We start from the raw sequence: 15632 nt of genomic DNA, 5'->3' as shown, positions 1-15632 counted from the left end.
AAACAAGGATTTCTTTTTCCCCCATACAGAGAAATTCTGAGGCCTAAAGGAAAAGCACAGAATCTAAATCCCAATAACAGCATCAAATAGCATGCCAGAAACCCTTAAGTGTAATCAAGAAGGCTTTATTTTCCAAAATAATAATTTTTAAAGAATACAAAGAATACACATTAAAGCGACACCATCTGGAACACCTTCTGTTTAGAGCTCTTTAGAGCAAAAATGCTCTGTGTGTGGAAAATATTATTGCAATATTTTTCTGTCTAAAGACACTCATGCCATACCTACAAAGAAAATTACCATGAAGACTAAAATATACATTTAAATAGGGACTCCATACAATGCATTATTACCAAACTTATGAACTTCTATAGTTCAGGGAATTCTTTCTCTTTACCTTTAAAAAAGCATTAATGTATTTCAACATTTTAATCGAAGGTAGTCAAGGACAGAAGAAAAAGATATGAATTTAATTTATCAATTTATGAGTTGTGATTCCAGTTGAAGTTGTTACTAGCAAAAACTAAAAGATCTAAAATTTAGAGCTGGTTGGTTTCCTTCTTCTTCAATTATTCACACTATCTCTATATGGCATCACATGAATAATTGGAAACTATTTTATTTCAAAAGCCCCAGTTTTATCTGTCACTGACAATTTTACCACAATCTACTTGAGTTTACAGTCATTATTTCCCAAGGGGCCAACAGATCAAAGGAGAGATGAGAAAGAGGGCAAAACTATGAGATTCTCCTACTGTGACATGGTATTGAAACAGCTCTTCACAGCTGTAATTAACTAGATGTGTTTGAATACTGGGTGAGTAGCACATGTTCCCTACTTTGGTAAATGATACTTCCTACAGTCACCCAGGCCAAAAGCTCAGGGATCATGGTAAGAACTTCCTTGTTGACAAAGCAATTGAAAGCCATAATAATCTCTCAACATCTCACTACTGGATCTAGAAAGCTAGCAACATCCAGTACTATATCAATTCTCCTTTTCATGCTGTTACTTTTGAAAAGACCTTGTCTCCCACTTGTCATCTCTTATATCTTCAGACTTTCCCTTTCCATGTCTCTTTCCCACCCAAACTGGCACAACTCCAAACCATTATAAAACAGACTGTATACATATTCCCTTTTGGAGTCAAATCTCTTACCTTACTAATCCCATAAGCCTCCAGACATCTTTGACAAACCATCTAAGTTAGTCAGCTTTTTGTCACTATGATCAAAATACCTGATAAGAATGACCTAAAGGTGGAAAAGTTTGTTTTGGTTTATGGTTTCAGTCCACGGTTGACTCGACTCCATTGCTTTTGGTGGCAGGAAAGGCAGAACATCATGGCAGAGGGACGTGCTGGAGGAACACTGCTAAGTTCAGGACCACCAGGAAGCAGAGAGAGCAGGGGGAGAGAGGGACAATACCACCCCTCCAGTGATCAACTTCCTCAGCCATACCCACCTACCTACAGTTACCATCCAGTAATGTATTCAAATAAGGATTACTCTACCAAAAAGGTCACAGCTCTGATAATCCAATCATCTCACTTCTGAACACTTCTGCACTAATACATGAGCTTTGAGGTAACCTTAAAGAGCCCTCATGAGCTGTCTCAGTTTTTAGTCAGTTCCCAACCGTAATCTGATGTGTTCTTTAGTGGACTCCTGGGGTACCTAACTTCATCAGGCATGCCCGGGGACAGCACTTGACACTTTTAACTGTTCTTTTTTTCTTGCAATATGGTCATTCATTGCACAACATCTGACAAAAACAGGCTGCTTATTTGACATTAGTTCCATAATATTATAATGGAACTGAAAAAATTCCTGTCATCTTGTAATTGTTGTAGCCAACATTACATCCAATTGCACCACATTCCTCAAGAGTTTGTGCTGAGACCACTGCAAACAAACCTACAGTGCTGCCACTTATAGAAAGACATATAATTAAGTGCCTGTATGTCATAGACGTGATGATTTATATATGACCTTGTCTCTAGTTCATGTATTTACTATACTAATCATTATTTTAGAGTGTATTCATTTTGCTTATTTGAAAAAAGTTTATTTTAAAACAAAAAGTATGCTGTGCTACACCAGCAGCAGACTCATATACTTTGCATTTATTACATCTCTTGATTGCGTTATTTTCTCTTTTGCTTGATTTACTCTCATGTTGTTTTGCTTAGTATAAACCTAGGAGCAACTGGCTTTCGTGTGTGTGTGTGTGTGTGTGTGTGTGTGTGTGTGTGTGTCACATAGGTATGTTCTGTATAGATAACACAGTGATTCATATGTATGTGTGTATGCGGTTTGGATGAGCACACTCTATGATCTTCATCAAGGATGAAATCACTTACAGATGCATTTTCAAAACACTTGCCAGTTGTTAAAGGATTCATGGCTGCACTCTGTCCTTGGGCTTTGTGATACCACCCTCTCTTGGTTTCTTGCCTCACTGAGAAAACAAGCCATTCCTTCCCCCAGGCTAGCTACTCTTCCCTGACAACAGCTCCCACCCCCAAATGATCTGTATTCATGGATGCTCCTGCACATTATTTCCCTTGTTATTCTATGTAGAATCTTAAGGGACTCCACCTTCTTCCTTCTATGTACTGGTAATTCCAAAATCTGTATCTGTACCCCATTTACTTCTCAAATTATTAAAAATAACTTCCTCCTAGCAATTTCTCCCTAGACATCTTGCAAGAACCTAATGTTCAATATGTCTAAAATCAAAATCATCATCTCTCAGGATATCTGGAATCTGTTCCTTTTCCACTATATACACAATTACTTAATACATGTGTCTATGTGCATATAAATAAATAGATAGACATGTAACCCTACGCTGTACCACACGAGGTGCCATATGTTGGCCCAGCCACATGCTTTTATACTGTTGGGATTCATAACCTAGTGCAATCACCATCTATCAACTTGGTTACTTTTATTCACACTGATGACCTCTTTTCACTCTACTCCATCTTTAGTAGATGGAAATAAAGTACATGTATACATTTTTGAAAGTGTATGAATAAATTTTTCTAATAAAGTAGCTTAAGTGTCATAGTAAACATTCTATTTTCTGATAAAGTTGAGATTTTTAAATTCTGATAACTTATTATTTTATATCCATACTTTTGACACATGTGTTGATTTGATTCCTGAGACTGACCTGTACAAAAGTATTATTAAATTAATATCTAATACTTGGTTTAACATAAACCAATCCACCAACAAACAAAAAACTTCAGGTTGCAAATTGAATCTATTTTGATTTCAAAATGGGTTGTTGTCAATACTGTGTAGGCACTGGAAGGCTGCTTAAATATTTCAAATTGCCTGGCACATAGTAAGTTTAATATATTACCATTCTATCACTGTTATTATGATATTATTATGATTTAGAGAAAATAAAAAAGAAATTGGAACTGAGTTATAAGCATGTGATCAATATACTTGCTTTTAAATGCTGGGTATTACATGGTAGCTATTCAAAGAGATTTAGGGAAAATGGCATGATTATACCTTTATCCCCATATTTCTTTTGCTCTCATCCTGGAATATTCCTTATTCTTCTTTTTGATAAGAAAGCTTTCAACATAACTTGTAGATAAAATAAACTTCTAAAGTATCACAAACATGATGAAGCAACTGTGACCACTATTTGGGAGTTCCATTGGTTTTCCACTATTCCTTGAACTCAAAAACTTAACCTTTACAAATGAATTTCACCTTCTCTGACTCCTGCAGTCCAAGTAAAAGGGCAATATACACAAAATAACAAAATATTAAGTCTTCTGGATTACATATCTTTCATTCCCAAGGGAATGCACAGCATACATTAAGTACTAAACAAAAGGTATCAAATTGAATAATTCTGATTCAGATCTGCTAGCATTTTAATAGAAACCTGTTTACCACCAGCCAAATTCTTCACAGACTAAATACAGTAGAAAGTGCCTTGGTTATGTAACCTGATAAGTAATAAGTGATAATAAGTACAACTAATTCAACTGTCATGTTGATACTTGTCTATTTATTTAAGAACATAAGCTCTGTGAGCTTGGATACCAAGTCCTTATTGTTGATCTTTTTTTCCTTTTTCTTGCCACAGAAGTAGCAGGAGTCAAGCATCAATACCACCTGCACATAATACGACTTCTTTATTTCTGAACATATAATTAAAAGTACTGTGACAGTACCATGAAATCATAATCTGGTATCCAAATAGGAGAATCTAAAATGTCATTAACCACCATAATCTTAGAAAAAAAATAAGAGAAAATGCAAAATCTTAATTATACCTATAAGTATAAAAAAAAATCCTCATTCTGACATAACTATCTAACCACAACAAGCCTGCTGCCCAAAGCCACTGATGTCTTGCCATGAAGTTGAAGGAAAATAGACTCCAATAACTGCTGGAAGTCATTATTCTTGTCCAGCAAGAAAAATCAACAGATGGAAAGCTGATTTAGCTCTATCTTATATTATTATAATAATTATTATTATTATTATGAAGATTTTACAGATTATCTGGCATAATTATAGAGCTAAACCTTCCAAATCAGTATAATTAAAGGATTTTAATGCAAATGACACAAAACTAAAAAAAAAAAAAAAAAAAAACCTACCCCAAACTTACTAATATCCTACCTCCATTTTTCAAGTCTTCATTATCTCAAAAAAATAAGCACCTTCATTCATGCAAATGCTCATGCAGAAAACTTGGGACTCTTACACTGATCTAACATAGCCCCAGGTTCCAACACCTCTTCTTTCATAATAATACATCCAATAGCTCCTCATCCTTTGCCTGGCCTCTGCAGCAACATCCTAACTTGTCACAAAGTCTCATTCTTCTAGAGTCAAATAGAGTAGTACTTATAAACATAAATGAGACATTCCATTCCTGGCTCTCAGAATAAGCAGCTTCCCATATACTTAAAACAAAATTCAAATCTTCACACATGACCTTACAGTCCAGTATCACCTTGCCAGGGGATATCTCTGAAATTGTTTCTTCCCATTCTCTCACATATCTAAACCTGAACCTTGCCAGTTAGACCAGCTTCTTGGCAGACCGTGGTCATGCCTAGCACAACACTCTCTTAAGATCTTCAAATATTCTTCACCCTATGCCTGGAACAGTGTCTGGACTGCTGCATGATTTGTTTCTTCACTTTATTCAGGTGTCTCATCAAAGACACCTTCTCTTGTCACCCTAGCTACGGCTCCAGCAGACTCTTAACCTTGCCTCAAAAAAAAAAAAAAAAAAAGAAAAAAGAAAGAAAGAAAACAACCTGGAGCAGAGGGAGCAGAGATTTATTTAGCAAAGCAAGGATTATACATTTGGCTTCCTTGAGAGTGAGAAGCCTTTATTTTTCTTCATAAGATTTACAACTGATAAACATAATAACAATTTTTTGAAGATGAATCTGCTCACACTGCTACTCCCTCCCAATGTACACGTCTTATGAAGGTGGGGAACTTGCCTGTTTGTTCATCACTGTATCCCTCCCACCGATATCTATAATAGTCCTAAAGCACAGTAGTTACTTAATTAATAGTTCATGAATAACTGCAGAAATTCAAGAAATCATGTTTTACCTTTGCCTGACCTACAAGATATTATATTTTCATATACCTATACTAAAAACATATTTATGATTACCAAACTACTTTCCAAATACTTAAGTGTAAATGACCCAGAGTAATCTAGGTCTATGGAAAACTACAATAGTTGATCATAATGAGTTTGTCATAAAAAATGAAAAAATATGTAACCTTCCTAGGTGTACTCTATAAAGAAGCTTCATATATATTTTACATGTATGATTCAGAAACTATCCCAAAAAGTTTTAAAAGAATGGTCTCTCCCCAAGAGGATAACTATAATATTCCACTTCCCAGAATTTTTGAGATTAAGAGAAAAAGCAAAAAGAGCACTTACCTCCCTTTTTCTACCAGGAGTAAGACATCCAATTTTTCCCCATTTTGAACCATTGTGCTGATTGCTGGAGGGAAAAGAGAAAAGCATGCACACATTGTTTTAAATGTTACACAAAATACCCACAAAGACACAATTATTAATACTACTTAGTTCTAAGTTGGGAGTAAGCTATTACAACTTGATATAAAGCTGCTGTCATTGCATGCGATAAAGAATTGTGTTTGAAAGATAAGGGGGAAGAAACACACATCTTACTTAGCTCTTGCAGTCTTCTTAAGTGCATTCTATCTTCCTGAGCTTCTTGCATTTGGAGGCAAAAACGTAAACTAGATTTGTCCATAGCAAACCAGCCTTTCCTCCACTGATCCAGGGCATGGCAGTCTTTGTAGAAGAGTTGACCAATCAAATCATAGTCGGCTTCTGTTAAGTTTTCAGCAACAAAGGGAACAAAATGCTGTTAAAACAAATACAGAAAAGTAATAAAGACAGTGAAAATTGGAAATTCCCTATCTACAGTTGAGAGGAGTTGGAAAATTATTTTAACTTTTTAAGATTCATAAGCAACCAAAAATTCAAAACAATTACTTAAACTTGCTATCAGTCTCAAAAACGAACAGCTAAAATGCATTTTCAAAAAGCATCTTAAGCTTTTTTTTTTTTTTTTGCTATTGAAACAGGAAGACATTCTCTTGGTTGATTTGTGGCATTTTTTAAAATGTCAACCTTCCATGTTTTTCCCCACTTCTATCTTTTACTGAATTTGTTCCTCTCCCTTTTGCATACATCATGAATAAAAATCTACCTATAAAAAAGACACACTAAAATGACTTTACAATATTAAAACTACCTTTTTTTTTTTTTTTTAATCATGGACTTGGACTTAGCTTGTAAGAATGATTTCTCCAAGATCCTATATTAGTTACCTGTTTCAGGAGCTAAGAAGGTAGTTTTTTAACCTCTTTAGACTACAATCTTTGAAAACCTTACTAGGTATGGCCCTTCTTCCCAGTAACTTATATAAAATTTTCACAGACCCCTAAAGCTCAACTACAGACTCCAAGTGAAGAATGTTTTCTGAGGGAATATAATACTTCATTACCTTGGCTATGGTCTCTGTCCATTTTCTTTGAGCTTGAGATGTTTCAGCTCCAAATAAAAACACACGTTCTGAGGGCAAGTAGATCTCAAAGATAAATATAGGCCTAGAACAAGCAGGGATAAAAAGATACCAGTTATGTTCGATTCCTATGAAAATAAATAACACAAATGTCAAGTTTTTAATTAGATAACTTTTTAAAGTGGAATAGTGCTGAGAAATCAACTTGCTTATATATCATATTATTCTGTTGATGGTATGTATTTTATTCAAATGAGCTAAATGCAACACATGGGATCAGACAAAAGGAATATGATTCTGATCAATCACTCAACAGCACGACTATGTTAAGTTCAGGTGACAAACATGATGGAGGCCTTTCTTAGTCTCAGTTTCCCTCCAAGACTACTCTTTCCTAATTTACTTCAACCTAATGTTCAAAACAAACATTGCCCAACAGCATCTCATCTAACACCAACAATTCATCTTTTGATGATAATATTATAGTAACATTCCATGTCCTAAATCCTTTCTTGAGTCCTTCACTGACAGCTCCAAATCCTTCCTAGAACTTGCTAAAGTATGTACTGAAAGGCTTACTATCCTATATAGAAGTCATCTTCCTTCTTCTCCTCTTTTGCCCCAAACCTGTTGTATCGTCTCCATGTCCCAACATAAAGCCATCTCCATTGACCTCAATAGCAAGCTCAAACCCTTAAAATCTAACTCATTCTTTCCCTTAACATCAACCCATTCCCATCAGTTTAACTGTAAGATGATTTCTGTCTTCCATTCACTCTTCTTGTTAAACTCTTGGCAATTATGATCTTTCTTCCTATAGTCTTTTTCTTACCACTCTATCAGCTCTCTTTTAAAATACAAATGTGCAAAACTACCTAATGCCTTTATTTACAGCACTGAGTTCAAATTCTACAACAGACTCTTTAAGGCAATTCAGAGTCTGGCTGTAACAATTATTTTGTAACCCCATATCATTGCATATATATAAAATACTTGTACCAATAACATCTTATCAGAAATATCTTGTTTTTAATATGTGGACATAATATCAATTCTTTTAAATTGTATCTGATTTGTTATTTATTAAGGTAGAGTACACTTATTGGAACATTCCATGGTAAGCCACGTTAAATTTAATATTCATTTAGAATATAAGCACAACAGAACAAAAAAAAATCAGTAATCAGTTTTGCTAACATCAAAATCAACTTAGGTTTACAAAAATGCTCTAGTCATTTCAACCAGCACATATTGATCATTACATATTAATGACAACATAGACCAGAAAATTTCATGTAAATAACATACATTTGCAAGTTTTTTCTCATAAAAAATTATTAAGGTATTATGCTCCTATAACATTGATTTATTTAGATTTAATATTTATATATTATCAGTAATTACATTACAAAACAGAAACTTTCAAATTAAAGATCTTAGTCTATTTCTAAAAGTCCTCAAAGATTCACTTAAACTATTATGACTCAAACATATCACATAAATAGTACTTAATCTTTAACTGTAACTTTGTCAGACCTTGAAATGCCAAAGTAGAGCTTAAAGAAATTTAGCTTTGAATATGCCATTTAATGCAATTTGTATTGTGTTTAAGGCAAGCAAATAATCGCCAAATATTCATTTTTCTCATATTTAACCATAATACTCATTAAAATAATAACATAAATATTGCCATTAGTTCACTATATAAAGTAATGCATAAATCATAAAAGTTGAAGTACCACAATGATCATTAATAGAATGCCATAAATTTACTTAAGATTATCTCCAAATATATTAGTCTTTCATACTAGCTAGTATATTTTAACTCACTACTTTTAAGGGGATTCTCTAAAGAACTTTAAGACAGAAGATAGGCTTTAAGACACCCTTAAATCCTGTTACAGAAAACAACTAAAGAACAGAAGTAACAAAATCCTTATGACCTGGCATGACAATTGTCTGTAAATACCTCTTCCCTTCTATCTGTTTAATAGTAGACCTACCCGGTATTTAAATAGAAGTCTTCCTTGTGAACAGCCAGGCAGATAACTTCATTGATGTTAATGGTCCCATTAGGTGTGGTAGACTTATCATTTTCATAATAACTCAAGAAGCCACCTTCCAAAACACACCACTTTTTATTTGTCTCTAATAATATAAAACAAAATAAAAATAAATTGAGCTACACCATATTTTTTTTTAAATTCATAAGAGATTAATTTACCTTTTTAGGTAAGAGCATAATATGGCTGCAGAGAATATAAAGCTGTCACACTTTCTGCTTTCAAAAAATGTACACTCTAATAGCAAGGAATGTACCAGACAAAAATGAATATTGATAACCAGAGAAGCTGGCAGATCCATGATGTGGCTGCTGCAAATCAACTGTGAAACCACAAAGTCACGTCTGTGGAGAAGATAAGGAGGAAAAGTGGCACAGAAAGTGATGGATTAGGTAGATACACAAAGGAAGAAGGGGTCAGAAACTGCAGTGTCCTTATGGTCTTGCTCATGAGATTCAAAATTCATCTTGTATAGAGTTAGCACACTGTGGCACGAAGGCCAGATCAGACTATCACCCACTTTTGTTAATCACGTTTTATTAGAACACAGACAGGTACAATCATTTATGGAGGGTTTGTAGCTACTTTGCCACCACCAGGGCAGAGCTGACTTGGGGCAGAGACCGTCTGGCCCACAAAACCTAAATCTTACTCTCAGGCCATTTTAAGAAAAGTCTGTTGATTCTTGACTGTGCAGATATGGTGAGCCACTAACATGGTTTTAGCAGTGGAATATAATAAAAGATTTGAATTTAACACATTCTGCTTGCTCAGAAACATTGGATTAAGAAAGTGATGCCAGAGGGAAGGAGACAGTCTGGACATTGAAGTGCTGGGGATGGAACCACACATGCTAGGTAAGCACTCCCAACACCCCCAAACCCCAGGACACAGCTGACAGAAGTTTTAAGTGAGGGGAGAGCCAAAAGGAGGTCAATGGTCATAGGGGTAAAGAGGACAGTAAAGAGAGAAATGCCTACACATGGATTTTGAGAAAATAAAACATCCTGACTGGATACAGGAAATGTAGAGAACTTACTAAGGGCTGTTATCATTTTTAGCTGTGAACAAGCAATATTGTGATTGCCCACTTGTATTTAAAAAGAAACAGTGGATGGCGGCCAGCGAGGAAGCAGCGATTCCAACGTCTCCACTTTAACGGGATAAGAAAGACCCAACGGAACAGCTGCAGCCTACCTACGGAGGAACTTCTAGCATAATTCCCTTAAGAGGAGAACTGCCGTGAACTGGTAGGTTTATTGGAAGTGACAGTTTGTCCCAGAAAAGTGGATCTTGGAGGGCCACGCGGGCACAGAGGTCTAATCCCACAGCCATCATCCGCTCCGGCAAGCGGCTCCCCCGGGAGGCCTAGCTCTCGCTCTGCGAGCAGCCGCCTCACCTGCCCGGTTCCTAACGACGCGGCCACAGCTACCCGGCTCTACAGGTGGCCCCGCGGCGGGTGCAGAAGTCAAGTCCTGCAGCCAGCAGCCGCTTTTGCAAGCGGCCGGCACCCGGAGCGGCTTGACCCGCCCCGCCCGAACCGGTAGTCGGCCTCCGCCATCCGGGCTCCCCTGGGAGGCCTAGCGCTTGCTCTGGGAACAGCCGCCTCACCTGCCCGGTTCCTAACCACACGGCTACAGCTACCCGGCTCTACAGGTGGCCCCCCCGCGGGCGCAGAGGTCCAATCCCACAGCCACCAGCAGCTTCTGAAAGCGGCGGCTGCCCGGAGTGGAGTGGCAGCCCAAACCGGCAGACGCCCCCGCCATCCCGGCTCTCCCGGGAGGCCCTGCTCTCGCTCTGCGAACAGCCAAACCACCCGCCCGGATCTTAGCCACGCAGACACAGCTGCCCCGCTCTTTAGGCGGCTCCCGGTGGCCCGACTCAGCTAGAAGGTTCCCCGCATGGCCCAGCACATGGCCATGCCCTCCGGGCTCTGCTAACAGCCCTGCCCACCTGGCAAACAACCGGGAAACTTCAAAATCTCTTCGTGGACGTGACCGCAAGGACCAAAGGACTCTCAACCCCCAACTCCCCCTACTGCCAGAGTCAGGCAGACCTGAGACCCACCAGCGGAACAGGCCGAGAGACCTGCCAGCATGGTAGACACGTCACTCCAATTGGAGTAGGGGCAGAGCAGAGCAGCCACCCGCATCCGGATCAGGCCCAACAACCCGAGGGGGTGGTAGTTACATCGCCACAATTGGAGTGGGGGCAGAGCAGAGCCGCCACCCACACCCGCAGGGTGGGCAGACCTTCGAACAACCAGCAGAGCAGGCCTAGCGGCCCACCAGCGCGGTAGACAGATCACCCCAATTAGAGGAGGAACACAGCCACTGCCCACCCTGCAAGGGAGATTTTTCAACTATACAAGAGCAATATAAATAATTAGGGGGAAAACCTCATAAACACAACAGTTTCACCAAGCAGAAAGAAACGTGAGCAGCATGAAAAGACAAGGAAAGAAAGGACCACAAGCAAGGCAGGTCAACTCAACTTCAGAAGAGGTAATAGCTGCAACAGAGGGAATGTCAGAGAGAGAGTTCAGGATATACATGCTACAGATGATCTGGAGTCTCAAGGAAGACATGAGACAGCAAAATCAGACAATGAAAGATCACATTGACAAACAAATCCAGGAAGTAAAAGATCAATTTCACAGGGACATAGAGGTAATAAAAAACAAACAAATAGAAATCCGAGAAATGCAGGAAGCAATAAACCAACTTAAAAACTCAATTGAGAATACTACCAGCAGAGCAGATCACTTAGAAGATAGAACATCAGACAATGAAGACAAAGTATTTCAACTTGAAAAGAACATAGACAGCTCAGCAAGACTGCAAAGAAACCATGAGCAGAACATCCAGGAATTATGGGATAAGGTTAAAAGACCAAACTTAAGAGTCATTGGGATACAGGAAGGCACAGAGCTCCAAACCAAAGGAATAAACAATGTATTCAGTGAAATAATACGAGAAAACTTCCCAGACTTGAAGAATGAGACAGAATCCCAAATCCTAGAAGCCTACAGGACGCCGAATGTGCAAAATCATAAGAGATCCACAACTAGACACATTATAATGAAGATGTCCAACATACATTATAAGGAGAGAATTTTAAAAGCTACAAGAGAAAGGAAGCAGATTACATTTAGGGGCCAACCAATCAGGATAACAGCTGATCTCTCAACACAGACTCTGAAAGCTAGAAGATCCTGGAACAACATATTTCAAACACTGAAAGAAAATGGGTTCCAACCAAGAATCGTGTATCCGGTGAAATTAAGCTTCAGGATGGAAGATGAAATTAAAACCTTCCACGATAAACAAAAGTTAAAAGAATTCGCAGCTAGAAAACCATCTCTTCAAAAAATTCTTGGCAAAACATTACAGGAAGAGGAAATGGAAAATAACATTGAAAACCAACAGCGGGAGGCAGGGCAGTAAAAGGGGGAAAGTAATCAAAAAGGAAAACAAAACAGGTTTAGTAACATTAACAAACAAATATGGCTGGAAGATCAAAACATATCTCAATAATAACTCTAAATGTTAATGGCTTAAACTCACCAATTAAGAGACACAGGCTAGTAGAATGGATCACAAAACAAGACCCAACAATATGCTGCCTACAGGAGACACATATGATAGAAAAAGATATACATAGACTGAAAGTGAAAGGTTGGGAAAAATCATACCATTCATATGGACTGCGGAAACAAGCAGGAGTATCCATACTCATATCTAATAAAATAGATTCAAGCCAAAGTTAATCAAAAGGGATAAAGAGGGACACTACATACTGCTCAAGGGAACCATACACCAACAAGACATAACAATCATAAATATATATGCTCCAAATAATGGTGCAGCTATGTTCATCAAGCAAACTCTTCTCAAGTTCAAGAGTCTAATAGACCACCATACAATAATCATGGGAGACTTCAACACACCTCTCTCACCACTGGACAAATCTTCCAAACAAAAGTTAAATAAGGAAACTATAGAACTCAATAACACAATTAACAACCTAGACTTAATTGACTTATATAGTATACCACCCAACATCAAGTAGCTACACTTTTTTCTCAGCAGCACACGGAACCTTCTCAAAAATAGACCATATACTATGTCACAGGGCAACTCTTAGACAATATAAAGGAGTAGAGATAATACCATGCATCTTATCTGATCATAATGGAATGAAACTGAAAATCAATGATAAAAGAAGGAAGGAAAAATCAAGTATCACTTGGAGAATGAACAATAGGTTACTAAATGTTCAATGGGTTTTAGAAGACATCAAGGAGGAAATTAAAAACTTCTTAGAGTTAAATGAAAACACAGACACAACATATCGGAATCTATGGGACACATTGAAAGCAGTTCTAAGAGGAAAATTCATTGCCTGGAGTTCATTCCTTAAAAAAAGAAAAAAAACAACAAATAAATGATCTCATTCTTCATCTCAAAATCCTAGAAAAAGAAGAGCAAAACAACAGCAAAAGAAGTAGAAGGCAAGAAATAATTAAAATCAGAGCTGAAATTAATGAAATCGAAACAAAAGAAACAACTGAAAAAATTGACAAAACTAAAAGTTGGTTCTTTGAAAAAATAAATAAAATCGACAGACCCTTAGCCATGCTAACGAAGAGAAGAAGAGAGAGAACCCAAATTACTAGCATACGGGATGAAAAAGGTAATATCACAACAGACACTTCAGAAATACAGAACATAATCAGAAATTATTTTGAATCCTTATACTCCAATAAAATAGAAGATAGTGAAGGCATAGATAAATTTCTTAAGTCTTATGATCTGCCCAGATTGAGTCAGGAGGATATAGACAACCTAAACAGACCAATGACAATAGAGGAAATAGAAGAAACCATCAAAAGACTACCAACTAAGAAAAGCCCAGGACCGGATGGGTATACAGCAGAGTTTTACAAAACCTTTAAAGAGGAACTAACACCAATACTTTTCAAGCTATTTCAGGAAATAGAAAAAGAGGGAGAACTTCCAAATTCATTCTACGAGGCCAATATTACTCTGATCCCTAAACCAGACAAAGACACTTCAAAGAAAGAAAACTACAGACCAATATCTCTAATGAATCTAGACGCAAAAATCCTCAATAAAATTCTGGCGAATCGTATTCAAAAACATATCAAAAAAATTGTGCACCATGATCAAGTAGGATTCATCCCTGGGATGCAAGGCTGGTTCAATATACGGAAATCAATAAATGTTATTCACCACATCAATAGACTTAAAAATAAGAACCATATGATCATCTCGATAGATGCAGAAAAAGCATTCGACAAAGTACAGCATCCCTTTATGTTCAAATCTCTAGAAAAATAACAGGATCATACCTCAACATTGTAAAAGCAATCTATGATAAGCCACAGGCCATCATTCTGAATGGAGAAAAATTGAAGGCATTCCCTCTAAGATCTGGTACAAGACAGGGATGCCCTCTCTCACCACTTCTGTTCAACATAGTCCTCGAAACACTGGCCAGAGCAATTAGACAGACGAAAGAAATTAAAGGCATAAAAATAGGAAAAGAAGAACTTAAATTATCACTATTTGCAGATGACATGATCCTTTACCTAGCAGACCCAAAAGGGTCTACAAAGAAACTATTAGAGCTAATAAATGAATTCAGCAAAGTGGCAGGATATAAGATCAACACGCATAAATCAAATGCATTCCTGTATATCAGGGACAAATCCTCTGAAATGGAAATGAGGACAACTACTCCATTCACAATATCCTCCAAAAAAATAAAATACTTGGGAATCAACCTAACAAAAGAGGTGAAAGACTTATACAATGAAAATTACAGAACCCTAAAGAAAGATATAGAAGAAGATCTTAGAAGATGGAATAATATACCCTGTTCATGGATAGGCCGAACTAACATCATCAAAATGGCGATATTACCAAAAGTTCTCTATAAGTTCAATGCAATGCCAATCAAAATCCCAACAGCATTTCTTGTACATGAAAAAATGCTCAACATCGCTAGCAGTCAGAGAAATGCAAATCAAAACCACCCTAAGATACCATCTCACTCCAGTAAGAATGGCAGCCATTATGAAGTCAAATAACAACAAGTGTTGGCGAGGATGTGGGGAAAAGGGTACACTGGTTCATTGTTGGTGGGACTGCAAATTGGTGCAGCCAATTTGGAAAGCAGTATGGAGATTTCTTGGAAAGCTGGGAATGGAACCACCATTTGACCCAGCTATTCCCCTTCTCAGTCTATTCCCCAAAGACCTAATAAGAGCATGCTGCAGGGACACTGCTACTTCGATGTTCATAGCAGCACAATTCACGATAGCAAGATTGTGGAACCAACCTAGATGCCCTTCAATAGATGAATGGATAAAAAAAATGTGACATTTATACACAATGGAGTATTACTCTGCATTAAGAAACGACAAAATCATAGAATTCGGAGGGAAACGGATGGCATTAGAGCA

General features: G+C 37.4%; 1 protein-coding gene across 2 annotated transcripts in view; it reads right to left on the bottom strand.

The window, feature by feature from the left end:
* Positions 1-15632, bottom strand: part of Arap2 (ArfGAP with RhoGAP domain, ankyrin repeat and PH domain 2) — a 169422-nt gene that overhangs the window by 74163 nt on the left and 79627 nt on the right. For both annotated transcript variants that reach the window (XM_026386588.2, XM_026386586.2), the window contains exons 15-18: positions 9083-9227; positions 7062-7164; positions 6218-6416; positions 5963-6026 (exon numbers count right to left, since the gene is read on the bottom strand). In XM_026386588.2, the coding sequence (XP_026242373.2) occupies positions 5963-6026; positions 6218-6416; positions 7062-7164; positions 9083-9227 (511 nt within the window). The remainder of the gene's footprint in view (positions 1-5962; positions 6027-6217; positions 6417-7061; positions 7165-9082; positions 9228-15632) is intronic.

This window comes from Urocitellus parryii, chromosome 10 (genome assembly GCF_045843805.1).
Source record: "Urocitellus parryii isolate mUroPar1 chromosome 10, mUroPar1.hap1, whole genome shotgun sequence".
Classification (NCBI taxonomy): Eukaryota; Metazoa; Chordata; class Mammalia; order Rodentia; family Sciuridae; genus Urocitellus; species Urocitellus parryii.
This window is presented reverse-complemented; position numbering and strand designations above follow the sequence as displayed.